The sequence below is a fragment of the Aptenodytes forsteri genome, unplaced genomic scaffold (genome assembly GCF_000699145.1).
Source record: "Aptenodytes forsteri isolate BGI_AS27 unplaced genomic scaffold, ASM69914v1 Scaffold56, whole genome shotgun sequence".
In the NCBI taxonomy this organism is placed as follows: domain Eukaryota; kingdom Metazoa; phylum Chordata; class Aves; order Sphenisciformes; family Spheniscidae; genus Aptenodytes; species Aptenodytes forsteri.
In genome coordinates, this window is record NW_008796213.1 from 6,445,089 (window position 1) to 6,454,899 (window position 9,811).

General features: G+C 39.0%; 1 protein-coding gene across 1 annotated transcript in view; it reads left to right on the forward strand.

The window, feature by feature from the left end:
• The window catches only part of HSP90B1 (heat shock protein 90 beta family member 1), a 10,821-nt gene extending 1,281 nt beyond the window's left edge, over positions 1–9,540 (forward strand). Inside the window, exons 2-18 of the mRNA XM_009288420.1 lie at positions 140–287; positions 949–1,090; positions 1,170–1,286; positions 1,679–2,010; positions 2,850–2,961; positions 3,650–3,766; positions 4,376–4,492; positions 5,214–5,351; positions 5,446–5,523; positions 5,613–5,678; positions 5,942–6,211; positions 6,445–6,690; positions 6,929–7,065; positions 7,704–7,782; positions 7,879–8,034; positions 8,600–8,698; positions 9,278–9,540. Coding sequence (XP_009286695.1) covers positions 140–287; positions 949–1,090; positions 1,170–1,286; positions 1,679–2,010; positions 2,850–2,961; positions 3,650–3,766; positions 4,376–4,492; positions 5,214–5,351; positions 5,446–5,523; positions 5,613–5,678; positions 5,942–6,211; positions 6,445–6,690; positions 6,929–7,065; positions 7,704–7,782; positions 7,879–8,034; positions 8,600–8,698; positions 9,278–9,307 — 2,384 coding nt within the window. The 3' untranslated portion in view covers positions 9,308–9,540. The remainder of the gene's footprint in view (positions 1–139; positions 288–948; positions 1,091–1,169; positions 1,287–1,678; positions 2,011–2,849; positions 2,962–3,649; positions 3,767–4,375; positions 4,493–5,213; positions 5,352–5,445; positions 5,524–5,612; positions 5,679–5,941; positions 6,212–6,444; positions 6,691–6,928; positions 7,066–7,703; positions 7,783–7,878; positions 8,035–8,599; positions 8,699–9,277) is intronic.
• Positions 9,541–9,811: the final 271 nt, after the last annotated feature.

Sequence of the window (9,811 nt, forward strand, 5' to 3'; positions counted from 1 at the left end):
TGGGCGGGAGGGGGGGCGTCCGTTCCCTTCCCCCGTCTCTGATGTCTCCGGTTGGGCTGAACTTTTACTCGGGGAGGGGCGTGGAGGGGCAGAACGGAGCCTAAAACCGTGGGGAGGGGTAAGCGGAGAACTTCGGTAGTGTGTAGCGGGGATCAGGCTCAGATCGTTGGATTCCTTGTTTTCCCAGTATCCGTTACAGCTGATGAGGTGGATGTGGATGGGACCGTGGAAGATGACTTGGGTAAAAGCAGAGAAGGGTCTCGAACAGATGATGAAGTTGTTCAGAGGTTAGTACTTGGGGTTCTGGGTAAGTTAGTTCTGAAACGTTAAGGCTTTCTCTTGCTTTTGAACGGTCGGTTAGAGCATCAGTCATGCCTAAAACCTCAGAAATAGGGGGGGAACACCATTCAAAAGAGAGATCTAGTCAGCTGGGAGGAATAAAATATTTCTGGAAAAGGCTGTTTCCTTCTAAGTAGAAGCGAGCCTGAGAACTTGGATTCAGAAATATTCAACTTGTCTTTTCTAATATTAGTAGTTGTATAGAAAACAGTTAATAGGGGTTTACTCTTGCATGTGGTAAATGGTGTCAGTTTAGTGCCTACTGATGAAATAGCTCTATGCCTATGAACCGCTTCATCTCCTGTGAGGTATACCACATGCTGAGGATTACAGTGGTTTTAACGTACATACATTCTTCCCTTAATTTCTTTTTAGGAAAAAAGCCTTACTTGCAAGCATGGATTTTCACTCAAGTTTTAGATTAAAGTTATGCAGTTGAGGATAGCTAGTCTTGCACATATCTCATTTGATCATGTAACTTTGGGGCTGTGTCAGTGATTAAGGATCTTACTGTTGTTCTAACTAGACTGTTATTGCTGTTGCTAGATGATAAAATTAGTGATACTATATGGGGAGAAGACTCTTGACAGGTTTTCATTGTCCTAACAGAGAGGAAGAAGCTATCCAGCTAGATGGCCTAAATGCATCCCAGATCAAAGAAATCAGAGAAAAATCTGAGAAGTTTGCATTTCAAGCAGAAGTGAACAGAATGATGAAACTTATTATCAATTCTTTATATAAAAATAAAGAGGTTAGTGCCTTTATCAGTAGAACATGTTAGAACTGTTTGTGTGTGTTCTGGAAATCCTGACTACTGGTTTCTATTTTAGATTTTCCTGAGGGAACTTATTTCAAATGCTTCGGATGCTTTAGATAAGATACGGTTAATATCTTTAACTGATGAAAATGCTCTTGCTGGTAATGAGGAACTTACAGTCAAAATCAAGGTAAGAAGCATTAGGTATCATCATCTCTTACGGAGGAGGGGTGGGAGGAATGTAAAAAAAAAAAGATAGTGTATCATTAAATCTAGATTTTTGGCTTAATACTGATGCAAATACAAACTAGGATCACATCAGGACCCTTGCAATTAGCTTTATCAAAAACTACTCTTCTTTGTGGTGAAAATACATTTCTGATTCTATAAAGAGTAACTGAAGCATTGAAATATTTTGAAGGTAGGTATTTCTCACTTCTATAGTTACTGCAAATTCAATTTGTTGTAGCCAGGCATGTTTGAATTTGAATAGCTGCTACTCTACTTACCACTTTTCTTTGGCAGTGTATTATGTGTTAAGATTCAAAGTGAAGTCAAACTGCATCTTTCTCTTTTTTTCAGTGTGATAAAGAGAAGAACATGCTTCATGTTACAGATACGGGTATTGGCATGACAAAAGAGGAGTTAGTTAAAAACCTGGGTACCATTGCAAAGTCTGGTACAAGTGAATTCTTAAACAAGATGACTGAAATGCAGGATGATAGCCAGTCAACATCTGAATTAATCGGCCAGTTTGGTGTTGGCTTTTATTCCGCTTTCTTAGTAGCGGACAGAGTTATTGTCACGTCAAAACACAACAATGATACTCAACACATTTGGGAGTCAGATTCAAATGAATTCTCTGTGATTGATGACCCAAGAGGAAACACTTTAGGACGTGGCACAACCATAACGTAAGTATTAAGTTTCTTTGGGTTTAAAAGAAAAAGTTGTGTGGGTACACTTTACTCATTGGAATATGTGGATGACTTTAGCATGGTGACTCATTTATTGTTTGATTCTTGTAATACAGCTTTTTTCAGTTTAATAGAAAATTTGCAAACTATTAACCACATCCAAAATAAGTGAGTGATAATGTAGTTTGCTTCACATTCCATTAGATGAATTAAGAAAGCCATGAGCATCTTGACAACTAACTGTTGGCAAGTAATTCCAGACAGTTCAGCTGCCTGCAAACTCATTCAGTCCTCAACACCATTGTGGCCCATCGAAACCTATACACGGGCTGTAGAGCTTCCTCTTGGAAACTGGCTGCTGCTTATATACCAGTGAGACTGGTCTGATGCAAATCTCAAACTAGAGGTAGTTTGACAATCCTATTTTCATCGCTTTCACAAGCACATAAATTTATTTGATCTGGGTTTAGAGGACTTCTTCCTGAAGAAGGCACTTGGTATGAAGAAGTTCATCTCGGTGCTCTAGTTCCAAGTAAAGCCAGTGAGAGTGCATCAAGGTCCTGATAAGTATCAATATTATTTGAGGTTTTCATTTAGACTTCTGGACATCCTGTTGTGCCCCAGTTGCTGAAAATAATTGTGTTTCTTCTCATTGGAGCAGTTTAGTAGGGACTGTATTTTTTTAAGATATATTTGTAGCTGAACTAGTAAAAGCTTAATTGCATAAATTTGAATGGCTATAGCTGCAACAGTAGGCAAATGCGTCTCTTCCTGTAAAACTATTTTAAAATACTTGTCAGTCCCTTTGATTGAAGGGTTTTTTTTATTTTCTTTAGCCTTGTCTTGAAGGAGGAAGCATCTGATTATCTTGAGCTGGATACTGTTAAAAATCTAGTAAAGAAATACTCACAGTTCATAAACTTCCCCATATATGTGTGGAGCAGCAAGGTAAGTATATTTAACTGAGCATTGCACAGTATGAGCTTTGGTTGTGAAAACTGTCTGGCCAGATCTTTCAGGAAGGATGAGGGCATACTATAGAACTTCTACTTACCTAATTTCTAAAATTCTTCCATTCCTGACTTTTCTGGCTAGTGTTTTACTGGTTACTTGCTCTCCAAAAGTTAGTGTGTTGCTAAAATCACAAACTTTGAAGGAACTTGGTTTTATTCTGACTGAAAGAACTTTACCAAAGGAGCAAGACTCTGCTAATTACTAAGAAAGATCTTTTTTCCATTGGCTTTGTTTGGTAGCTGGAAGCTTTGGTAAGGTCTCAAGCAGGGCTATGGTTAGGTGTCCTGAAAATAAGGCAGTGTCTTAACTTTTAGGCCTGTTCTTCTGATGTTTTCCTGGTGTAGCACTAAATTAAAATCACCCAAGTCTCTGATTAGCATTATGTGTAAAGCTATGGAAAAACTTAAATTTGAGTACAATGACCTCCTAGTGTATTGAAAAAGCATGTATTCATGAAAAATGCAACTGAAAAACCATAGCTATCTATAGAGAAATGCTTGCGATAGGCAAATAACAAAAGTTAAACTAGTGCTCTGAGAGATTTAGCTGTTTGAGAGAATACTAGAAGATACCTGGTAAGAAGCCAAGCAGTCCAAGTCCCCACTTTCAGTTGTCTCTTTAGACAGAGACTGTTGAAGAACCCATTGAAGAGGAGGAAGCAAAGGAGAAAGAAGAAACAGATGATGATGAAGCTGCAGTTGAAGAGGAGGAGGAAGAAAAGAAACCAAAAACTAAGAAGGTGAGCTTTGTCCGACTTGGGGTTTTGTAACTCATGTCAGATAGTTCAGCGAATTTCGTAGTCTTCCAGAGGTGCACTTCAGTGTGTGTGTGTGCGCTTTCAAACAGCAATCTTGTTTAAGTGCAGGTAGACATCTTGTCAGGAAAGAAGATTGTCAACAAAACAGACTTGGTTGAAATCAGGCAAATGACTGACAATAGCCTTGTGATGAGGCAGTGGTCCCAGAACTAATTTTAAATACAAGTGAACTGCTTGAAATGGTAGTGGACTTCAGTAATCTGACATTGTTGAGTAGTTTAAATTGAGTATACTCTGCTGGAAAGCTTTTTTCAGAATGGTAGTAGAACAGAAATACTGATACTCAGTGAATGTGTTAAATGGACATAGGACACACTGTAGTGTAGACTGAAGTTTTGTTCCTGTGTGTTACGCTAATTTGTATGCTTGAATGAGAATATCCAGGCCATTGCATAATTTATTTGGTAAATTAGAAAGAGCGTGAATTTTTGACATGCTATTTTATGACTTAGCTTCAGTGGAGTGTCTTTAACTGACTTAACCTGAAGTAAAGAATGAGTCTTTATTATACTGTGGTGTTTACATACCTAGGTTGAAAAGACTGTCTGGGATTGGGAACTCATGAATGACATAAAACCAATCTGGCAGAGACCATCTAAAGAAGTTGAAGAAGATGAATACAAAGCTTTTTACAAAACCTTTTCCAAGGTAAGCTCTGAGCCTGAAGATTGTTCCAAAGCAAGAGGTTTGCTATAGTATCTCTTGCTGTGTAAACAGAACTTGAGTGTTTATAGGATGGGCTATTTCTGAAGAATTAATTAATTGCTGTCAGTAGATAGGTGCTCTGCAATTCAGTCTAGGAAGTGTAGCAGCTCACTCAGGAGTTAATCTCTTTTTCCATAGAGAAGGTACTGCCACCCAAGCGTTGGGCGGCCTGGGTTTGAGAAGGCATCTGTTCCAGTTCATATTGAGCTTACTGATGCGTTTAAATGTTGACAGGGAAATTTTTATTTAGTCTGAGAGTGGTGCTTGTGTTGTACATGGTGGAAGAAAGAGGAAGATATGTTTCTAGAAACAACATTGTCTTTATGTGCAAATACAGCATAATGTGTTACTTGAGAGTCTCTTAACTGTGCTGTGATGATACTGTATTGGTTGCTGTGCTGTTGGTAACTTTTTGGTGGTTGGCTTGTGGGAAAAAAAACATAAAAAACCCAACAAAACTAATAGGTCTCAAGGAAGGTTACTTCTATGTGAGTAACTCAGCTGAATCTGGGACTTCTGTCTCCATAATAGATTCTAACAAAGCATGGTTAGATAGTTATTTGTAATATAATTGCATTTACTTGGCAAACTCATGTTATTACTGGAAATGTATTATCTCACCGATAGTTTCCCCATGTCAATTAAAAGGATTCTCTCTTCACAGGAACACGATGACCCAATGGCTTACATCCACTTCACTGCTGAAGGGGAAGTAACTTTCAAATCTATCTTGTTTGTTCCTAATTCTGCTCCACGTGGCCTGTTTGATGAATATGGATCCAAAAAAAGTGATTTCATTAAGGTAGGACAAGCAAGTGTGTGGGTATGGATTCCTGTCAAAAGAACCCAAACAACAAACATACATAACCTGGCTGCTGTTTCCTCTTGTAATTCAGTTGTATGTTCGAAGAGTGTTCATCACTGATGACTTCCATGACATGATGCCCAAATACCTTAACTTCGTTAAGGGTGTTGTAAGTATTACAAGTCTTACTTGCATTTTATTTTTTTTAATCTTCAAATACTGTTAGCTATACTTAAGAAGGTTTTTTTCCTCAATTAGGTGGATTCTGATGATCTTCCTTTGAATGTATCTCGTGAAACACTTCAGCAGCATAAATTGTTAAAGGTAAGCTAGCTGATCTTAAATTCCTTCATTGTAAACACATGACAGTAGCAAGATTTAGAAGAATAATAGCCTGATTAATTTTACTTCATATAAGGAGTGTGAAATTAAATTGTAGGAAACCCACGCATTGCTGTTTTCAGACTATCTCTGTTCACTTCAAGTCAGGGACACTAAGTGTCTTGAATCCATCCTTTGCAGTGGGGTTGAATTGAGGGTTCTTCCAAGTCCTTACTGTTCTAACTTGGTATTGCTGCTTTTTTTAGGTGATCAGAAAGAAACTTGTTCGCAAAACTCTTGATATGATCAAGAAAATTGCAGAAGAAAAATACAATGACACATTCTGGAAAGAGTTTGGTACTAATGTAAAGCTTGGAGTTATTGAGGATCACTCCAATCGTACACGACTGGCTAAACTTCTTCGCTTCCAGTCTTCTCATCATGAAAGTAACCTTACAAGCCTTGATCAGTATGTGGAAAGAATGAAAGAGAAGCAAGACAAAATTTATTTCATGGCAGGTGCCAGCAGAAAGGAGGTATGTGAGCACGGAAGAAAGAGGGAAGGGGAAAAATATTACGGCTCTTAGTTAAAGTAGTACCATAAACATTGTGAGCTGTGTATTTGTTGTAAATGTGGAGACTCCATGCTTATGTTACTACTGCAGTTCAGTTTTCCTTGTGCTGACACTTGTCAAATAGTTGCACAGGTTTCAGTAGCTGCTGGTATCAACGCAATTAAACCAGCATCTGATCTGTTTTGTCATCTTAGGCTGAGTCCTCACCATTTGTTGAGCGTCTTCTGAAAAAGGGCTATGAAGTGATCTATCTGACTGAACCTGTGGATGAATACTGTATTCAGGCTCTGCCAGAGTTTGATGGCAAGAGGTTTCAGAACGTAGCGAAAGAAGGAGTTAAGTTTGAAGAAAGTGAAAAGTCTAAGGAGAGTCGGGAAGCCTTGGAAAAGGAATTTGAACCACTCTTAAATTGGATGAAAGACAAAGCTCTAAAAGACAAGGTAAAATGTTATGCTATATGTAATGTTTATTTGTAAATGCTGTTGTACTTGCTACAACATACCTTGCAGATTCTTTGAGCATAGACAATACCTTTATTTCAGGAAGATAATGAGTTAGAATGTCATCTTGGAGCCTTCAGAAAATATTGAAGTGACAAGAAATTTCAGAATTACTTACTTTTACTCCCTGTATAAGCTATTGGCTCTGTGAGCTAACATTAAGGCTTTTTTCCTACAGATTGAAAAAGCTGTGCTATCTCAACGTTTAACTCAGTCTCCATGTGCTCTTGTGGCTAGTCAGTATGGATGGTCTGGTAACATGGAAAGAATCATGAAGGCTCAAGCTTACCAAACTGGGAAGGATATATCTACAAAGTAAGCTTTCAGTTATGTAGCAGCAGACATGAAATGTAGTTGATGGTCTCCCTTGCTTGGTGTGGGCACACCAAGCTCCCCTCTGGTTCAGATGATCCTTCATATTTTTAAGGTCATCTATAACCCAAGTTGCAGTCTCCATCATAGTCTTACATTGTTGTTTCAAAGCCCGGATTGTAAAACTGCCTGGTGAGCGAGACTCATCAGTGGCATTTGCGCGCTCTCATTTGGTAACAAGAGAAGATGAACTGTCTCACCATTGGATGTGAGGAAAAATTTCTTTACTGAAAGAGTGGTTAAACATTGGAACAGGCTGCCCAGGGAAGTGGTGGAGTCCCCATCCCTGGAGGTATTTAAAAGACGAGTAGATGAGGTGCTTAGGGACATGGTTTAGTGGACATGGGGGTGTTGGGTTGACGGTTGGACTCGATGATCTTAGAGGTCTTTTCCAACCTTAATGATTCTATGATTCTATGTCTCAGTAACCTTGAATGCTTTTTAGAGTTAAACTAGTATTAAAGTGGGACAGGAGGGAGGAATACACTTGTTACTGTGGCTTTAATCAGTATTCACTGGTTTAGAGATGTAGCTGGGTCCTGTACTTCAGAATGTAGTGATGTAATTTCTGTTCTTTTCAGTTACTATGCTAGCCAAAAGAAAACATTTGAAATTAACCCCAGGCATCCATTGATCAAGGACATGCTGAGGCGAGTCAAGGTAAACAAATAACAGTAGTGAAATATTGACTGCTTGGCTGCATACAACCTAGTTAACAGTTCTGTTTGGTTTTTTTGTAATGCACTTCCACATTAGGAAAATGAAGATGACAAAACAGTTTCAGATCTTGCAGTGGTACTGTTTGAAACTGCAACTTTGAGATCGGGATATATGTTACCAGACACTAAAGAATATGGAGACAGAATAGAAAGGATGCTTCGTTTAAGTTTAAACATTGACCTGGATGCAAAGGTTAGTTTGGCTTCAACTTGGGGCTGATAATTGATTTATTGCTGCTACATCTTAAAGCAGATACTTGATAGACTTGCATAAAATGAAGTGTATCCAGCTTCCTGCACTTAGGTGGGCCACCAGGAGCCCAATTCAAGTACCTGGGTGGGAAACTGATGAGTCTGTACATCATGCTCATGTCTTCCCTTCCACTCTTCTTTCCAGTTGCTTGGGATTCTGTGCTCTCATGCTTCTCAAGTATCGTCCCACCCTTAATCAAGTGGTGGTTCTGTGGGAGTAAATTAGGGGCCAAAGGCACATGTGCCCACCTCGTTAATGGAGAAATACATAAGTGGGTATAAGTAACATGGGTTCTCATAATGCTGTGCAAGAACTTACACTGGGTGTCTTGCCGGAGGAGGTATGATAGTGTGTCAATGCTAAACAGAACTCGCTTTCTCCTGCAGGTAGCTTGGGGCAAATGTTAGGAACTGATAGTGGGTACTTTCATAGCTTGTATTTAGCTAGTTCACAACTAGTAAACATCCTAAGCAAATAAAGCAAATTGCTTGTGACCTTCCTACAGGTGGAGGAGGAACTTGAAGAGCCTGAAGATGCAACTGAGGAGGCAGAGCAAGATGAAGAGGAGGTGGATGCTGATGCTGAAGACAGTGAAACACAGAAGGTAAGGTCTCAAGTTTGACTCTTTTCTTACCAATATTTATGTGCAGTTTTGTCTGTGGTGCTTCCTGGCAACAAACTTGTTCACTTTGCCTTTCATGACACTAGTTTTTAGTGTGAGGTTTTCCAAGCTTTTCTTGGAGGGTGGAAAACTGCAGCACAAATGACACTTCATTCCTTATCAAACTATATTGTAAGAAGAAAATGCTTAGATATGTTCGAAGTTGGAGCTAAATTAAGCTTGAGAGATTGTAACAGAGTTGCCCTATGGCAAGAAAACAGCAGAAAATTCTCTGCAGTCAACTTAATGTTATCTGTTGGATTTCCACAGCTTGTGGGCCATAACATCAACAAATTGGCAAGTGTTGTTTCAAATGGTTACAATACAGACTTGTAACAATGCTACAGACAACACCACTACCTCTAAACAGTTCAACTGTTACGTGAAGTCAGCCTTCACTTAGCTAATGTCTGCAGTTTTAATGATGTCTTGATGGATACTTAGGTTCAGTTCTTCTGGGACAGTTCTTGTAACCTTTTCTACTTTCAAAAAGTAACATTATGATTCTGTTTGTCTCCACAGGAATCCACAGATGTGAAAGATGAACTGTAAGCTGCACTCAACTACCGTCCTGCATTGGGGGGTTAGGAGGGAATGTGAATTAGATTGTTTTGGTTTTTTTCCACTGTAAAATGTTGAGGGATGGTATGGGGTTTAAGGGTAAAGGAGGAATTTTTTTAAGTTCACTTTTCTAAAAACATTCCTCATGAATGTAAATTTGTATTATTTAACTGACTTGGTGTAAAATCTTGTCATGTACAAAATAAAACGTTCCCAAACACCACTAACTCTAAATTTTACGTAGTAAGCTCATCTTGTGGGCTAGCACAAAGAAACAAAGAGATTGTCTTCAGTGTTCAGGTCCTTTGTACAACAGGCAGTCTGCAGTACTCATGCCTTTCCCACTGGCGCAGCCACGACTGTCTAGTGTATGCCTATGGTTGGGTTTTGTGTTAACACACCTGCTGTGCTGTTTAGCCAACATATACCTGGTATGAGAGCTGTAGTGAACTTGCTAGTTGAAATAAGTATTCAAGGAGTTATGTATCTACTGAC